Source organism: Lepidochelys kempii, chromosome 2 (assembly GCF_965140285.1).
Source record: "Lepidochelys kempii isolate rLepKem1 chromosome 2, rLepKem1.hap1, whole genome shotgun sequence".
NCBI classification, from domain to species: Eukaryota; Metazoa; Chordata; order Testudines; family Cheloniidae; genus Lepidochelys; species Lepidochelys kempii.
The window spans coordinates 187,041,504-187,058,456 of NC_136381.1; the positions used below are offsets into that span (position 1 = coordinate 187,041,504).

A 16,953-nucleotide genomic window follows, 5' to 3' on the forward strand; every position below is an offset into this window, starting at 1 on the left:
CGTGAGCCTGGGTGTGTGGAGGCTGGGGTGCGAGGCCGGTGTTGCGTGCGTGCGTGCGTGAGCGCGTTGCGGAGCCGGTGTGGGGGCGGGGGGTGAAGGCGTGGAGCAGGCAGGGCGGTGTGTGTGGGCTCGCTTAAAGGCAGGCAAAGCGGCAGGCAGCAGCGTCTACGGCCATACCACCCTGAACACGCCCGATCTCGTCTGATCTCGGAAGCTAAGCAGGGTCGGGCCTGGTTAGTACTTGGATGGGAGACCTCCTGGGAATACTGGGTGCTGTAGGCTTTTGCCGGCCCCGGCTGCAGGTCTCCCTCCGGCACAGGCTTTTGCCGCCTGGTCCTCGCTTGCTTGCGCAGAGGTCTCGCAGGCCGTAGCCACCTCGCCCGCCGCAGCCCAGGGCGAGGGCTTGGGGCGCCCGGCCCCGTGGCGTCTTTGTTTTTCTTACCAGGCGGCGCTCTTGCCCCCTTGGCAGCAGGTGTGGGAGGCCAGGTGGCCGAAGCGGCGGCAGGCGCCCCAAGGCCTGTCTGCCCTCGCGCTCCCTGCCCGCCTCTGGAGGCTGGGAGAAAGGAAAGCCAGAAGCCTTGCCGTGCGGCGCAGCCCGGGCCTTTGGGCTGGCTGGTTGAGGGAAGCCCTTTGCCAGCCTGCCTCCTTGGCAGCTGGCCCTTTGAAAGTGAGGGGAGGGAGGCAGCCGCTGTCCTTTTGGCCGGGAAGGCTGCCTGCGGGCCTGGAGCAGTCCCTGCCTCGGCTTCGGGGCCGGTAAGTGGGAAAGGTGGGTGCTGGTCGCCTCTGGGCTGGTCTCCCTGAGGAGGCGGCGGTGGCCCATCCTGCCTCCCCCGGGGCCTTGCGAAGCGGGAGACGGGTCAGGGGGAGGCCCCCGGGGGGCGCGTCCCGGGTTTCCCGGAGCGAGCAAAAGGCAGGCCAAGTGCGGGAGGGCGTCCCCAGGGAGGCGTGAGAGCTGTGTCGAGGACCGGGAGCTGTGAGGAAAGGCGAGCGGGCTGTGCGGGAGCTGCCCCTGCGAGGTGCGTGCAGGTGAGGGGCGGGAGCGGGCGTGCGGGCGGCAGCCCCGTCCCGGGCGGTGCGCTTCCCCTGGGGGTTTTGTGTCGGGGTGTGTGCGTGCGTGTGTGTGCGTGCAGTTTGTGAGGGCGTCATGTGAGGAGGGAGTGCGTGGTGAGAGGGGAGCGGGGGTGTATTTGTGGGGGGTGGGGAGGAGGGTTCGTCGCGGTGCGTGTGGGCCGGGGGTCGTGGGGTGCGTATGGTGCTGCGGGGCGTGAGCCTGGGTGTGTGGAGGCTGGGGTGCGAGGCCGGTGTTGCGTGCGTGCGTGAGCGCGTTGCGGAGCCGGTGTGGGGGCGGGGGGTGAAGGCGTGGAGCAGGCAGGGCGGTGTGTGTGGGCTCGCTTAAAGGCAGGCAAAGCGGCAGGCAGCAGCGTCTACGGCCATACCACCCTGAACACGCCCGATCTCGTCTGATCTCGGAAGCTAAGCAGGGTCGGGCCTGGTTAGTACTTGGATGGGAGACCTACTGGGTGCTGTAGGCTTTTGCCGGCCCCGGCTGCAGGTCTCCCTCCGGCACAGGCTTTTGCCGCCTGGTCCTCGCTTGCTTGCGCAGAGGTCTCGCAGGCCGTAGCCACCTCGCCCGCCGCAGCCCAGGGCGAGGGCTTGGGGCGCCCGGCCCCGTGGCGTCTTTGTTTTTCTTACCAGGCGGCGCTCTTGCCCCCTTGGCAGCAGGTGTGGGAGGCCAGGTGGCCGAAGCGGCGGCAGGCGCCCCAAGGCCTGTCTGCCCTCGCGCTCCCTGCCCGCCTCTGGAGGCTGGGAGAAAGGAAAGCCAGAAGCCTTGCCGTGCGGCGCAGCCCGGGCCTTTGGGCTGGCTGGTTGAGGGAAGCCCTTTGCCAGCCTGCCTCCTTGGCAGCTGGCCCTTTGAAAGTGAGGGGAGGGAGGCAGCCGCTGTCCTTTTGGCCGGGAAGGCTGCCTGCGGGCCTGGAGCAGTCCCTGCCTCGGCTTCGGGGCCGGTAAGTGGGAAAGGTGGGTGCTGGTCGCCTCTGGGCTGGTCTCCCTGAGGAGGCGGCGGTGGCCCATCCTGCCTCCCCCGGGGCCTTGCGAAGCGGGAGACGGGTCAGGGGGAGGCCCCCGGGGGGCGCGTCCCGGGTTTCCCGGAGCGAGCAAAAGGCAGGCCAAGTGCGGGAGGGCGTCCCCAGGGAGGCGTGAGAGCTGTGTCGAGGACCGGGAGCTGTGAGGAAAGGCGAGCGGGCTGTGCGGGAGCTGCCCCTGCGAGGTGCGTGCAGGTGAGGGGCGGGAGCGGGCGTGCGGGCGGCAGCCCCGTCCCGGGCGGTGCGCTTCCCCTGGGGGTTTTGTGTCGGGGTGTGTGCGTGCGTGTGTGTGCGTGCAGTTTGTGAGGGCGTCATGTGAGGAGGGAGTGCGTGGTGAGAGGGGAGCGGGGGTGTATTTGTGGGGGGTGGGGAGGAGGGTTCGTCGCGGTGCGTGTGGGCCGGGGGCCGTGGGGTGCGTATGGTGCTGCGGGGCGTGAGCCTGGGTGTGTGGAGGCTGGGGTGCGAGGCCGGTGTTGCGTGCGTGCGTGCGTGAGCGCGTTGCGGAGCCGGTGTGGGGGCGGGGGGTGAAGGCGTGGAGCAGGCAGGGCGGTGTGTGTGGGCTCGCTTAAAGGCAGGCAAAGCGGCAGGCAGCAGCGTCTACGGCCATACCACCCTGAACACGCCCGATCTCGTCTGATCTCGGAAGCTAAGCAGGGTCGGGCCTGGTTAGTACTTGGATGGGAGACCTCCTGGGAATACTGGGTGCTGTAGGCTTTTGCCGGCCCCGGCTGCAGGTCTCCCTCCGGCACAGGCTTTTGCCGCCTGGTCCTCGCTTGCTTGCGCAGAGGTCTCGCAGGCCGTAGCCACCTCGCCCGCCGCAGCCCAGGGCGAGGGCTTGGGGCGCCCGGCCCCGTGGCGTCTTTGTTTTTCTTACCAGGCGGCGCTCTTGCCCCCTTGGCAGCAGGTGTGGGAGGCCAAGTGGCCGAAGCGGCGGCAGGCGCCCCAAGGCCTGTCTGCCCTCGTGCTCCCTGCCCGCCTCTGGAGGCTGGGAGAAAGGAAAGCCAGAAGCCTTGCCGTGCGGCGCAGCCCGGGCCTTTGGGCTGGCTGGTTGAGGGAAGCCCTTTGCCAGCCTGCCTCCTTGGCAGCTGGCCCTTTGAAAGTGAGGGGAGGGAGGCAGCCGCTGTCCTTTTGGCCGGGAAGGCTGCCTGCGGGCCTGGAGCAGTCCCTGCCTCGGCTTCGGGGCCGGTAAGTGGGAAAGGTGGGTGCTGGTCGCCTCTGGGCTGGTCTCCCTGAGGAGGCGGCGGTGGCCCATCCTGCCTCCCCCGGGGCCTTGCGAAGCGGGAGACGGGTCAGGGGGAGGCCCCCGGGGGGCGCGTCCCGGGTTTCCCGGAGCGAGCAAAAGGCAGGCCAAGTGCGGGAGGGCGTCCCCAGGGAGGCGTGAGAGCTGTGTCGAGGACCGGGAGCTGTGAGGAAAGGCGAGCGGGCTGTGCGGGAGCTGCCCCTGCGAGGTGCGTGCAGGTGAGGGGCGGGAGCGGGCGTGCGGGCGGCAGCCCCGTCCCGGGCGGTGCGCTTCCCCTGGGGGTTTTGTGTCGGGGTGTGTGCGTGCGTGTGTGTGCGTGCAGTTTGTGAGGGCGTCATGTGAGGAGGGAGTGCGTGGTGAGAGGGGAGCGGGGGTGTATTTGTGGGGGGTGGGGAGGAGGGTTCGTCGCGGTGCGTGTGGGCCGGGGGCCGTGGGGTGCGTATGGTGCTGCGGGGCGTGAGCCTGGGTGTGTGGAGGCTGGGGTGCGAGGCCGGTGTTGCGTGCGTGCGTGCGTGAGCGCGTTGCGGAGCCGGTGTGGGGGCGGGGGGTGAAGGCGTGGAGCAGGCAGGGCGGTGTGTGTGGGCTCGCTTAAAGGCAGGCAAAGCGGCAGGCAGCAGCGTCTACGGCCATACCACCCTGAACACGCCCGATCTCGTCTGATCTCGGAAGCTAAGCAGGGTCGGGCCTGGTTAGTACTTGGATGGGAGACCTCCTGGGAATACTGGGTGCTGTAGGCTTTTGCCGGCCCCGGCTGCAGGTCTCCCTCCGGCACAGGCTTTTGCCGCCTGGTCCTCGCTTGCTTGCGCAGAGGTCTCGCAGGCCGTAGCCACCTCGCCCGCCGCAGCCCAGGGCGAGGGCTTGGGGCGCCCGGCCCCGTGGCGTCTTTGTTTTTCTTACCAGGCGGCGCTCTTGCCCCCTTGGCAGCAGGTGTGGGAGGCCAGGTGGCCGAAGCGGCGGCAGGCGCCCCAAGGCCTGTCTGCCCTCGCGCTCCCTGCCCGCCTCTGGAGGCTGGGAGAAAGGAAAGCCAGAAGCCTTGCCGTGCGGCGCAGCCCGGGCCTTTGGGCTGGCTGGTTGAGGGAAGCCCTTTGCCAGCCTGCCTCCTTGGCAGCTGGCCCTTTGAAAGTGAGGGGAGGGAGGCAGCCGCTGTCCTTTTGGCCGGGAAGGCTGCCTGCGGGCCTGGAGCAGTCCCTGCCTCGGCTTCGGGGCCGGTAAGTGGGAAAGGTGGGTGCTGGTCGCCTCTGGGCTGGTCTCCCTGAGGAGGCGGCGGTGGCCCATCCTGCCTCCCCCGGGGCCTTGCGAAGCGGGAGACGGGTCAGGGGGAGGCCCCCGGGGGGCGCGTCCCGGGTTTCCCGGAGCGAGCAAAAGGCAGGCCAAGTGCGGGAGGGCGTCCCCAGGGAGGCGTGAGAGCTGTGTCGAGGACCGGGAGCTGTGAGGAAAGGCGAGCGGGCTGTGCGGGAGCTGCCCCTGCGAGGTGCGTGCAGGTGAGGGGCGGGAGCGGGCGTGCGGGCGGCAGCCCCGTCCCGGGCGGTGCGCTTCCCCTGGGGGTTTTGTGTCGGGGTGTGTGCGTGCGTGTGTGTGCGTGCAGTTTGTGAGGGCGTCATGTGAGGAGGGAGTGCGTGGTGAGAGGGGAGCGGGGGTGTATTTGTGGGGGGTGGGGAGGAGGGTTCGTCGCGGTGCGTGTGGGCCGGGGGTCGTGGGGTGCGTATGGTGCTGCGGGGCGTGAGCCTGGGTGTGTGGAGGCTGGGGTGCGAGGCCGGTGTTGCGTGCGTGCGTGCGTGAGCGCGTTGCGGAGCCGGTGTGGGGGCGGGGGGTGAAGGCGTGGAGCAGGCAGGGCGGTGTGTGTGGGCTCGCTTAAAGGCAGGCAAAGCGGCAGGCAGCAGCGTCTACGGCCATACCACCCTGAACACGCCCGATCTCGTCTGATCTCGGAAGCTAAGCAGGGTCGGGCCTGGTTAGTACTTGGATGGGAGACCTCCTGGGAATACTGGGTGCTGTAGGCTTTTGCCGGCCCCTGCCGCTGCCCGGCTGCAGGTCTCCCTCCGGCACAGGCTTTTGCCGCCTGGTCCTCGCTTGCTTGCGCAGAGGTCTCGCAGGCCGTAGCCACCTCGCCCGCCGCAGCCCAGGGCGAGGGCTTGGGGCGCCCGGCCCCGTGGCGTCTTTGTTTTTCTTACCAGGCGGCGCTCTTGCCCCCTTGGCAGCAGGTGTGGGAGGCCAGGTGGCCGAAGCGGCGGCAGGCGCCCCAAGGCCTGTCTGCCCTCGCGCTCCCTGCCCGCCTCTGGAGGCTGGGAGAAAGGAAAGCCAGAAGCCTTGCCGTGCGGCGCAGCCCGGGCCTTTGGGCTGGCTGGTTGAGGGAAGCCCTTTGCCAGCCTGCCTCCTTGGCAGCTGGCCCTTTGAAAGTGAGGGGAGGGAGGCAGCCGCTGTCCTTTTGGCCGGGAAGGCTGCCTGCGGGCCTGGAGCAGTCCCTGCCTCGGCTTCGGGGCCGGTAAGTGGGAAAGGTGGGTGCTGGTCGCCTCTGGGCTGGTCTCCCTGAGGAGGCGGCGGTGGCCCATCCTGCCTCCCCCGGGGCCTTGCGAAGCGGGAGACGGGTCAGGGGGAGGCCCCCGGGGGGCGCGTCCCGGGTTTCCCGGAGCGAGCAAAAGGCAGGCCAAGTGCGGGAGGGCGTCCCCAGGGAGGCGTGAGAGCTGTGTCGAGGACCGGGAGCTGTGAGGAAAGGCGAGCGGGCTGTGCGGGAGCTGCCCCTGCGAGGTGCGTGCAGGTGAGGGGCGGGAGCGGGCGTGCGGGCGGCAGCCCCGTCCCGGGCGGTGCGCTTCCCCTGGGGGTTTTGTGTCGGGGTGTGTGCGTGCGTGTGTGTGCGTGCAGTTTGTGAGGGCGTCATGTGAGGAGGGAGTGCGTGGTGAGAGGGGAGCGGGGGTGTATTTGTGGGGGGTGGGGAGGAGGGTTCGTCGCGGTGCGTGTGGGCCGGGGGTCGTGGGGTGCGTATGGTGCTGCGGGGCGTGAGCCTGGGTGTGTGGAGGCTGGGGTGCGAGGCCGGTGTTGCGTGCGTGCGTGCGTGAGCGCGTTGCGGAGCCGGTGTGGGGGCGGGGGGTGAAGGCGTGGAGCAGGCAGGGCGGTGTGTGTGGGCTCGCTTAAAGGCAGGCAAAGCGGCAGGCAGCAGCGTCTACGGCCATACCACCCTGAACACGCCCGATCTCGTCTGATCTCGGAAGCTAAGCAGGGTCGGGCCTGGTTAGTACTTGGATGGGAGACCTCCTGGGAATACTGGGTGCTGTAGGCTTTTGCCGGCCCCTGCCGCTGCCCGGCTGCAGGTCTCCCTCCGGCACAGGCTTTTGCCGCCTGGTCCTCGCTTGCTTGCGCAGAGGTCTCGCAGGCCGTAGCCACCTCGCCCGCCGCAGCCCAGGGCGAGGGCTTGGGGCGCCCGGCCCCGTGGCGTCTTTGTTTTTCTTACCAGGCGGCGCTCTTGCCCCCTTGGCAGCAGGTGTGGGAGGCCAGGTGGCCGAAGCGGCGGCAGGCGCCCCAAGGCCTGTCTGCCCTCGCGCTCCCTGCCCGCCTCTGGAGGCTGGGAGAAAGGAAAGCCAGAAGCCTTGCCGTGCGGCGCAGCCCGGGCCTTTGGGCTGGCTGGTTGAGGGAAGCCCTTTGCCAGCCTGCCTCCTTGGCAGCTGGCCCTTTGAAAGTGAGGGGAGGGAGGCAGCCGCTGTCCTTTTGGCCGGGAAGGCTGCCTGCGGGCCTGGAGCAGTCCCTGCCTCGGCTTCGGGGCCGGTAAGTGGGAAAGGTGGGTGCTGGTCGCCTCTGGGCTGGTCTCCCTGAGGAGGCGGCGGTGGCCCATCCTGCCTCCCCCGGGGCCTTGCGAAGCGGGAGACGGGTCAGGGGGAGGCCCCCGGGGGGCGCGTCCCGGGTTTCCCGGAGCGAGCAAAAGGCAGGCCAAGTGCGGGAGGGCGTCCCCAGGGAGGCGTGAGAGCTGTGTCGAGGACCGGGAGCTGTGAGGAAAGGCGAGCGGGCTGTGCGGGAGCTGCCCCTGCGAGGTGCGTGCAGGTGAGGGGCGGGAGCGGGCGTGCGGGCGGCAGCCCCGTCCCGGGCGGTGCGCTTCCCCTGGGGGTTTTGTGTCGGGGTGTGTGCGTGCGTGTGTGTGCGTGCAGTTTGTGAGGGCGTCATGTGAGGAGGGAGTGCGTGGTGAGAGGGGAGCGGGGGTGTATTTGTGGGGGGTGGGGAGGAGGGTTCGTCGCGGTGCGTGTGGGCCGGGGGTCGTGGGGTGCGTATGGTGCTGCGGGGCGTGAGCCTGGGTGTGTGGAGGCTGGGGTGCGAGGCCGGTGTTGCGTGCGTGCGTGAGCGCGTTGCGGAGCCGGTGTGGGGGCGGGGGGTGAAGGCGTGGAGCAGGCAGGGCGGTGTGTGTGGGCTCGCTTAAAGGCAGGCAAAGCGGCAGGCAGCAGCGTCTACGGCCATACCACCCTGAACACGCCCGATCTCGTCTGATCTCGGAAGCTAAGCAGGGTCGGGCCTGGTTAGTACTTGGATGGGAGACCTCCTGGGAATACTGGGTGCTGTAGGCTTTTGCCGGCCCCGGCTGCAGGTCTCCCTCCGGCACAGGCTTTTGCCGCCTGGTCCTCGCTTGCTTGCGCAGAGGTCTCGCAGGCCGTAGCCACCTCGCCCGCCGCAGCCCAGGGCGAGGGCTTGGGGCGCCCGGCCCCGTGGCGTCTTTGTTTTTCTTACCAGGCGGCGCTCTTGCCCCCTTGGCAGCAGGTGTGGGAGGCCAGGTGGCCGAAGCGGCGGCAGGCGCCCCAAGGCCTGTCTGCCCTCGCGCTCCCTGCCCGCCTCTGGAGGCTGGGAGAAAGGAAAGCCAGAAGCCTTGCCGTGCGGCGCAGCCCGGGCCTTTGGGCTGGCTGGTTGAGGGAAGCCCTTTGCCAGCCTGCCTCCTTGGCAGCTGGCCCTTTGAAAGTGAGGGGAGGGAGGCAGCCGCTGTCCTTTTGGCCGGGAAGGCTGCCTGCGGGCCTGGAGCAGTCCCTGCCTCGGCTTCGGGGCCGGTAAGTGGGAAAGGTGGGTGCTGGTCGCCTCTGGGCTGGTCTCCCTGAGGAGGCGGCGGTGGCCCATCCTGCCTCCCCCGGGGCCTTGCGAAGCGGGAGACGGGTCAGGGGGAGGCCCCCGGGGGGCGCGTCCCGGGTTTCCCGGAGCGAGCAAAAGGCAGGCCAAGTGCGGGAGGGCGTCCCCAGGGAGGCGTGAGAGCTGTGTCGAGGACCGGGAGCTGTGAGGAAAGGCGAGCGGGCTGTGCGGGAGCTGCCCCTGCGAGGTGCGTGCAGGTGAGGGGCGGGAGCGGGCGTGCGGGCGGCAGCCCCGTCCCGGGCGGTGCGCTTCCCCTGGGGGTTTTGTGTCGGGGTGTGTGCGTGCGTGTGTGTGCGTGCAGTTTGTGAGGGCGTCATGTGAGGAGGGAGTGCGTGGTGAGAGGGGAGCGGGGGTGTATTTGTGGGGGGTGGGGAGGAGGGTTCGTCGCGGTGCGTGTGGGCCGGGGGTCGTGGGGTGCGTATGGTGCTGCGGGGCGTGAGCCTGGGTGTGTGGAGGCTGGGGTGCGAGGCCGGTGTTGCGTGCGTGCGTGAGCGCGTTGCGGAGCCGGTGTGGGGGCGGGGGGTGAAGGTGTGGAGCAGGCAGGGCGGTGTGTGTGGGCTCGCTTAAAGGCAGGCAAAGCGGCAGGCAGCAGCGTCTACGGCCATACCACCCTGAACACGCCCGATCTCGTCTGATCTCGGAAGCTAAGCAGGGTCGGGCCTGGTTAGTACTTGGATGGGAGACCTCCTGGGAATACTGGGTGCTGTAGGCTTTTGCCGGCCCCTGCCGCTGCCCGGCTGCAGGTCTCCCTCCGGCACAGGCTTTTGCCGCCTGGTCCTCGCTTGCTTGCGCAGAGGTCTCGCAGGCCGTAGCCACCTCGCCCGCCGCAGCCCAGGGCGAGGGCTTGGGGCGCCCGGCCCCGTGGCGTCTTTGTTTTTCTTACCAGGCGGCGCTCTTGCCCCCTTGGCAGCAGGTGTGGGAGGCCAGGTGGCCGAAGCGGCGGCAGGCGCCCCAAGGCCTGTCTGCCCTCGCGCTCCCTGCCCGCCTCTGGAGGCTGGGAGAAAGGAAAGCCAGAAGCCTTGCCGTGCGGCGCAGCCCGGGCCTTTGGGCTGGCTGGTTGAGGGAAGCCCTTTGCCAGCCTGCCTCCTTGGCAGCTGGCCCTTTGAAAGTGAGGGGAGGGAGGCAGCCGCTGTCCTTTTGGCCGGGAAGGCTGCCTGCGGGCCTGGAGCAGTCCCTGCCTCGGCTTCGGGGCCGGTAAGTGGGAAAGGTGGGTGCTGGTCGCCTCTGGGCTGGTCTCCCTGAGGAGGCGGCGGTGGCCCATCCTGCCTCCCCCGGGGCCTTGCGAAGCGGGAGACGGGTCAGGGGGAGGCCCCCGGGGGGCGCGTCCCGGGTTTCCCGGAGCGAGCAAAAGGCAGGCCAAGTGCGGGAGGGCGTCCCCAGGGAGGCGTGAGAGCTGTGTCGAGGACCGGGAGCTGTGAGGAAAGGCGAGCGGGCTGTGCGGGAGCTGCCCCTGCGAGGTGCGTGCAGGTGAGGGGCGGGAGCGGGCGTGCGGGCGGCAGCCCCGTCCCGGGCGGTGCGCTTCCCCTGGGGGTGGGGTTGCCTCGGGTGTGGTGACGGTGTGTGTGAAAATGGCATGCTGAAATTGCCAATGTTTGGAATCGTAGTTTCGTTTCTTCTGGTGTGTACCGGGGCCGGAGAGGTCCCGGCTTTGGGAATACCTGTTAGGGGAGGGGAAGGAAGCGAGGCCTTGGAAGTGTGGTGCTGTTAGCTGCTCCCGCCTTCCCTTTCCTTTCGATCAGGAGCTGCAGTGTCCTTTGGGCCACGTGCGGGGAGGTGCGGATCCCCCTATCCCGCCCCGTGCTGTGCGTCTGTGCCGGGGGCTTTTATAGTCCTGCCCTGGGTGAGCGGCGCGGCGCGGCAGGCAGGGGGGCGGCGCAGCCGCGTCTCCCCGTCAGCTGACTCCGGGGAGTCCGGAGACGCGGCTGGGATGGGGCGGGTCCCAGCGGCCGGCGGCTCCGGACGACCATGCTTCGCCTTCTGCTCCGCGCCGCCGCGCTGGTCGTGCTGCTTCCCGTGGGGCTCGGCGGAGCTGTAAGTGTTTCCCCGCGGAGTGAGCGCGCAGAGCTGCCGTGCTGGGGCGCGGGGCTCCCGTCCCTGGCTGGGCTCCTGCGGAAGCGGGCACGGCCCGTGCCGTCCCCTTGCGCTGCGGGAGGTGGAGGGCGCCTTGCGGGTGCTGAGTTGCTTTGAGGGCGTCCGTGGCTGCGCAGGGGGATCATGTGTAGAGACGCGGCTGGGGAGCAGGGGAAGTACTCCCTGGAGAGGAATTTGGAGCCCCATCCCCTCCCATTTCTTTTTATTTACACGCACTGCAAATATGGAGGGGGCTGAGTTGGGGCCTAGGTACAGTTGTTTGGCTCCCCACCACCTCCTCCTCGGGGCTGACTGCAGGAGGTGGGGTGCATGAGTTGGATGTGTGGCAGGCACTCCTCGTGTCCTCTGAGCCCAGATTCCATTCTCTACCTGGTGGGTTGGCTAGAGGGTGTAAAGCATATGGAGCAGGGTAGTGTCTCGGGGCAACCAGGTCTGTGTTTTCCGAGAACAGGTGTGTCTGTGTCTCCCCACTCCTCAAGCTGTGCAAATGTGCAAGGGGCTGTCTAACTCTCCACCCAAGTCCAATAGGGACCTGATGCCTGAGGAGATGGCTGGAGCCTACTGCTCCTTTATTCAGCTTGGTTGGTGGACAGGACAGATGCGGGTTGCTACGGCCTTGTCTACACTGCCACTTTACAGTGCTGCACCTTTCTCGCTCAGGGGTGTGAGAAAACACCTTGGTGAGCGCTCCAAGTTTCCGTGCTGTAAAGTGGCAGTGTAGACCATACCGCAGCGCTAGGAGCTGCTCCCCTTGTGGGGATGGTGTTTTGGTTTTGTTTTCTTACACAGCACTGGGAGAGCTCTCTCGCAGTGCTGGTGCTGCGACTCCACAGCCATGTTAAAGTCCTGCTGTGGCACGGCTTTAATGTTGCCAGTGAAGACATATCCTTAAACACTGTTACTTTTCTTAGTAGAATCCTGCCCACTTTCTCCTCGCTTGGTTATGAAGCTTTGAGGCTGACCTTTTTTGAGGCAGTGTTTGCAATTTTTTGTCTTACAGCAAGCAGATTTTGTGGCACCTTGTTTAGTGATACACTTAGGGTATGCCTACACTGGCAACTTTCTGCGCAACAAGTTATATGACTTTTATGAAAGTGCTGGAATTAAACCTCTGTTGTGTGTCCACACTGTGCTCCTTGTGATGGTGGAGCGCATCCACATTAGCAGTTCTTGCAATGGCAAAGAGAGCAGTGCATTGTGGTAGCTATTCCACTGCGCAACTGGCCCGCAGGGTGCTTTGGGAAGGGTTTCCAATGCCTCATGGGGCAGGCACAGCATCACATGATGCAGGTTTCCCAATCCCATTGTTCCATGGGCATCCGACTACATTGTGAGCTGCTTTTCAACTGAAGGCGGGGCTGGGGCAGAGTGTGACAGGGAGGGGGGGTGTGTGTGTGTACAGAGGTGGGAGGAGAGACAGTGTGTTTTGGGGGACAGTGTGTGTCAGCAGACAGTGGCAGGAAGCAAGCAGTCCTGAGGCAGGGGGTGGGGGAAACCTTGATATCAGCCCCCGCCTCCCTCCCCAGCTTGGGAGGGGTGCGGGTCTCCAGCAGAATTCAAAACAATGAGCAGAGCAGCCACAACACTTCCGGAGGCCAATTGATTGCTTTGTGCGCTGTAATGTGTTTACACTGCTAATACAGTGCAAGAGCTTCTGAGCTTTAAGGCTTACAACTCTCATCAAGGTGGGTGTTTGTGGGTGGGTTGTGGGGTTTTTTTTGTTTTCTTTTTCAACGCTGCAACTGAGGAACTTCGGCGCACAAAGTGGCTTGGCAGCGTGTGCACCTCAGGAATTACACCGCAGAAAGTTGCTTTACTGCGCGGCGACTTGCCAGTGTGGACAAGGCCTTAGCTTTGCTCATTGCTTTCTGAACTCTCATCCAGAATAAAGAAAAAATCGAGGATATCCTGAAAGCCATGAATTGTCATTAAAAAAGCCCCCTGCCTCTTGGTAGGCATATTTTAGCCTTTATTATTCAGAATCTATCGTGACAAGTTATACATTAGATGACTCTAGATCTTTAATTGTCTGTCTTGAATTTGTTTTTGTGCTGTTCTGCACTTGTCTGATGGTGTCAGAGTTCTGACAATATACCAGGTAGAAAACATTAATTTACTAGCGTGGGTTGAGAACGGGGAAGGGTATCTGCCTTTTCTCTGCCTTTTTTAACATGCTTTATCATGCTACTTGCTCTTTCTATATAGATTTGCATCAGATTGCATCCAGAGTTACACAGTCTTGCTAATGGCCTATATGAGTTGCAATACTTAAGCTTAAGGCCTGAGTGAAGAGTACTATGGGAGTTCTAATGCAGCATTTCTTCTGGGTTTATGCATTTGAAGTAAACCCTTAGCATTTTTTTAAATAATCGTCTGTTTTAATGTTGTATACATATTCTAAAGAATGTTAACACACAATAAAAAGCAAAGTAACTCCATGAGAAGTTCTGGTTTAAACTGACAGCAGCTTCTAACACAGTATGTGGTCTTTTTAATTATTTTGAAAAAGCAAACACTAGTTTAAAACTTTAAATAATCAGTGTCGTGGCCTCTTGGCTTAAAAATAAAAAGGGGGTGGGGGAGAGACAGAATATCATCAGAATGCATATAAATGGGGTTTATTTATTGAGGCTGCAGGGTATAGACAAGGATGGTCTAGGTCTCAGTAGTTCTTTAGCTCCCAGACCAGGTTGATACAGAGTCTCCATAAATCCTGGCCTAGAATATGCAGGTGTGGAAGGGACTGGTGACCGTACTAATTATATAATTTAAACTAGCTTTCAAAATTCTGCTCACCATAAATGAGTAAACTATCATCTTGAGAAGTGCAGGGCTGTATATTTTTCGGCCTGGGCTGGCAAATTTTCATAACAACTTTACCAGGCTGTCTCATAGGGATTTTTGTGCATGTGCAGGTCTCATTTTTTCCCCTATGGCTCATCTGAAGAGCAGAAGTAAGGGATGAGCTGTGGGAAGTGGTTTGCATGCTCTGTGTTTGTGCTCCAGTGATCCTGAATGGCTGAAGGCTGGAACTGAATGATTGATGGTTATGTCATTATTCTGAGGTGAATGTAGTCACCATCATGGGTCAGTGATGATTTTTTTTTTTTTTTTTGGTTGGGCTCTTGAGACCGCAACATTATGTACCAGTGACACCTACTCTCATGGAATGGTGTCGTGTTGGAATGGAGATGGTGTTGTGCGAGGGAAGCAGATTAGGTAGTGAGTGCAAAGTGTTAATTAACTGTAGCTGTGTTTCTTGGATGGAGTAAGCAGGGTTTGGTAATATTTTATTGGTTATTGGAAAGCAATCATCACTGTATGATTTGTGAGACAATATCCCGAAATTGTGAGGAGAATTCTTATTACTGGTTTAGTATTCACAGGTTTTTGTGCTAACTTATCAATGGGAATGTTGAGGATGGGAGACTATAGAGATCAGGACTGGGTTGTCAGAGTTCTAGATGCTTTTTATTCTAAGTTGTTAAATCTTTTATAGCTATCCTTGATAGTGATAGTGGTCTCTCCACCAGCCTTGGTGTCCTGGGTGGTGGGTGCCAAATAATATCTCTCTCTGGTTTCTAGACTGGGAAGGGGGGATTGTATGTCTTAATATCAAAAAGCTGTTGTTGGTTCCTGGTTGCAGGCCAAGTTGACCAAGAAGTCCCTTCACAACCACATTCTTACCTACTGGAAACTCAAACAGAACAGGAAGGTGCAGGGACTGTCAATCGGTAGAGATGATCTCCTTCAAGCAATTGCCGCTTGAAGCAAAGGCTGCAGTGGCTGCTGGAGTTGTCTTCTTCTCCATGATGATATCCCAGACCTTCCTGGCAGAGCAACTTGAGTTCGGTACACAGAGGTGGCTGCGGAGATTACAGATGGCACTGTTTGTTAATGCGCTGATGCTCATAGGTTCTCTTTACATCTGGAGATGTATAGTGACCACATTCTACAGGCTTTCAGCTGCTTACTCCTATTGTTTCCTACCATGGAAAATAGCTGTGCTAACGTTTCTAGCTTTGGCACACTCAAGCTTTTTTACATTGCTGTTTCTTGTTGCAGAAGAGCCCTATTTCTTTTCCTTAGCTTCTTACACATGTCTAGGAGCCTATATAATCCTTATTTTCTTTCTCTTCACTCTGGGCTCTGTAGAGCAAGTTTATAAACTCTTGGTCAGCAGAGGTGCTAAGACAAGTGGTATCAATAAGAGTAGTAAAACTGTGATGAAACCTGTTTTGGTTGTTATGGTGACAGTTGCTCTGACTGCTGTTGGGTTGTTGAATGCCTCCCAGCCTCCTGCAGTGACCTCAGTGGTGATTCCTGTTCACAAACTGCCTTTGTCCATGGATGGCCTGAAGGTGGTGTTGCTATCAGATATCCACCTGGGACCCACTGTAGGGAAGACTAAACTTGCAATGGTTGTGCAGATGGTCAAAGCTTTAAAACCCGATATCACTGTGATTGTAGGTGATCTATCAGATTCTGAAGTGATGGCCATCCGACCTGCTGTTGAACCTCTTAGTGAGCTTAATTCCCCATTGGGAACTTACTTTGTCACTGGAAACCACGAGTATTATACTTCTGATGTCAACAGCTGGTTTGAATTACTGAAGTCATTTAACATTCATCCACTCCACAATGAGAATGTGAAGATCTCTTCTCCAAGGAGCAGCAATGATTGGTTCTGTCTGGCTGGGGTTGATGATATTGAAGCTCAGGTTATGCGCTATTCTGGGCATGGCATGGATTTAAAAAAAGCCCTAGTTGACTGCAGTGCTGATCATGCAATAGTACTTCTGGCTCATCAGCCACTGGCTGCAAAATGGGCTCTCCAAGATCGCCCAGACATAAATTTGATTCTTTCTGGCCACACTCACGGTGGGCAAATATTCCCTCTGAATGCTGGTGCCTATTTGCTGAATCCCTTCTTTGTTGGCTTGTATAAAGTTGGGCAGAGCACTTTCGTATATGTCAGCCCGGGGACTATGTATTATGGAATTCCAATGAGGCTGGGCAGCAGAGCTGAAATAACGGAGATCATCCTGCACTCTCCCTGAATGGTCTGCCAACTTAAAAATTCTGTGTCATCTATCAGCCAGTATAACTGACGGTTTGATTCATAAGTCCCCAAGCCAAGTCCATCCCTGATGTAACTCCGGGGAAGCCAGTGAAGTTAGAGCAGTGATGGACTTGGTTCTGTAAGTCTGATGCTGATCTTTGTGCAGAAAGCACTGTTTCTTCTGCCACATAGTAGTAAGCTTATCAAACACCCATCACAGATGAGTGGAAGCGATGAATAAATCAATCAGATGAGTTATTTGTGCTATTGATATCCTGCATTTTAAAGAGATCACCATGAGATCAGTGTTTCGTTTTAAGTGTGCTTACTGTGCATGTTTAATATCTGTAATCTGTTATTAGTTCACATTCCATTTTTCACTTGTTTATTGGTGGAGTGCCGCCTAACTCATGATGATGATGTAGAGTTCACCCACTGGGAAGTGTGGTGAAACTGTGGATGCAAATTTTGCACAGTGCTCTACAAAGTCTTCATTGAGGTTTATCGAGTTGTCCTACAATGGGAAGTGAACGGGGTATTTTTAGGTGATAACAAGGATTCTGTTTAAAATTTGTATGGGGTGCCTGTAGGTGCTACTGCAAAATGACCAGTAAAGTACGATGCCTGTGCTAGGGTTGCCAATTTTGGTTGGATATATTCCTGGAGGTTTCATCACATGACCTAATCTTTAATTAAAGATTAATCTTTTAATTCCTGCAGACTCCAGAAAAATCCTGGAGGGTTGACAACCTTAGGCCCTGTGCATTTGCTCCTTTAAAATCTAGATAAAAACCTAAATCATAACAATTGGAGAGACTTTTATAGTGGGGCCGGGTGGAAACAGCTTCCTTGTTTTGCCTAAATGTAACCGGTCATCTAGTGAGTATCTAATAAAGGTCTTATAAAAGGGACATTGTTAACTTAAAACTCCCACTTCAGTGTGAGCATTCAGTACTTTACCATTGGTATGAGTAACACTTACGCTATGTCTACACTAGCCCTTTTGTCGGTCAGGGGTGTAGAAAAAAATACCCCCGACCAACATAAGTTTCACCAACAGAAGCTCCAGTGTGGACAGCGCTATGTTGATGGGAGACACTCTCCTGCCGACGTAGCTATCGCCACTCGTTGGGGGTGGTTTAATTAAGCTGACAGAAGAGCTCTTTCCTGTCAGCATAAAGCAGCTACACAGGAGACCTTACAGTGGCACAGCTGCAGAGGTACAGCTGTGCCACTGTAAGGTCTCTAATGTAGACATAACCTTAAAATCTACAATTGAAAGAATTAGTGGTGGGGACGGGACTTTTTTTCCCCAGTTATATTATTTGGGTAGGTTTAGTTAGTTTCTTTCCATTGTATATAGTAAGTTTCTTCTTTCTGTTTTGGGT

General features: G+C 60.4%; 2 protein-coding genes, 7 non-coding genes and 1 pseudogene across 11 annotated transcripts in view; all 10 read left to right on the top strand.

Annotated features, from left to right (window-relative positions):
- Positions 1-163: 163 nt before the first annotated feature.
- Positions 164-282, top strand: LOC140907974 (5S ribosomal RNA). Its single transcript, XR_012157688.1, has one exon. It is a non-coding gene; the product is annotated as a 5S ribosomal RNA (ribosomal RNA).
- Positions 283-1,422: 1,140 nt separating this feature from the next.
- LOC140908014 (5S ribosomal RNA) lies at positions 1,423-1,542 on the top strand (annotated as a pseudogene).
- A 1,134-nt stretch (positions 1,543-2,676) lies between these two features.
- On the top strand, positions 2,677-2,795 carry LOC140908015 (5S ribosomal RNA). Its single transcript, XR_012157725.2, has one exon. It is a non-coding gene; the product is annotated as a 5S ribosomal RNA (ribosomal RNA).
- Positions 2,796-3,939: 1,144 nt separating this feature from the next.
- Positions 3,940-4,058, top strand: LOC144930316 (5S ribosomal RNA). The gene has a single exon (XR_013635498.1). It is a non-coding gene; the product is annotated as a 5S ribosomal RNA (ribosomal RNA).
- Positions 4,059-5,202: 1,144 nt separating this feature from the next.
- On the top strand, positions 5,203-5,321 carry LOC140907996 (5S ribosomal RNA). Its single transcript, XR_012157707.1, has one exon. It is a non-coding gene; the product is annotated as a 5S ribosomal RNA (ribosomal RNA).
- A 1,155-nt stretch (positions 5,322-6,476) lies between these two features.
- Positions 6,477-6,595, top strand: LOC140908007 (5S ribosomal RNA). Its single transcript, XR_012157718.1, has one exon. It is a non-coding gene; the product is annotated as a 5S ribosomal RNA (ribosomal RNA).
- A 1,151-nt stretch (positions 6,596-7,746) lies between these two features.
- On the top strand, positions 7,747-7,865 carry LOC140908017 (5S ribosomal RNA). Its single transcript, XR_012157727.2, has one exon. It is a non-coding gene; the product is annotated as a 5S ribosomal RNA (ribosomal RNA).
- A 1,140-nt stretch (positions 7,866-9,005) lies between these two features.
- On the top strand, positions 9,006-9,124 carry LOC140908010 (5S ribosomal RNA). The gene has a single exon (XR_012157720.1). It is a non-coding gene; the product is annotated as a 5S ribosomal RNA (ribosomal RNA).
- A 1,234-nt stretch (positions 9,125-10,358) lies between these two features.
- GLB1 (galactosidase beta 1) overlaps positions 10,359-16,953 on the top strand; it is a 72,369-nt gene continuing 65,774 nt past the window's right edge. The window contains exon 1 of one of the 2 annotated variants that reach the window (XM_073333087.1): positions 10,359-10,443. In XM_073333087.1, the coding sequence (XP_073189188.1) occupies positions 10,378-10,443 (66 nt within the window). In that variant the 5' untranslated portion in view covers positions 10,359-10,377. The remainder of the gene's footprint in view (positions 10,444-16,953) is intronic. The other variant, XM_073333089.1, reaches the window with a different exon arrangement.
- TMPPE (transmembrane protein with metallophosphoesterase domain) lies at positions 10,360-16,949 on the top strand. Of its 2 annotated transcripts, none has more exons than XM_073333090.1 (2): positions 10,360-10,443; positions 14,150-16,949. In XM_073333090.1, exon 2 carries the CDS (start codon positions 14,244-14,246, stop codon positions 15,561-15,563), a length of 1,320 nt encoding a protein of 439 aa, XP_073189191.1. In that variant the 5' UTR covers positions 10,360-10,443; positions 14,150-14,243; the 3' UTR covers positions 15,564-16,949. The 2 variants fall into 2 exon arrangements, with proteins under 2 accessions (XP_073189191.1, XP_073189193.1); XM_073333092.1 differs by lacking the exon at positions 10,360-10,443 and adding an exon at positions 12,197-12,454.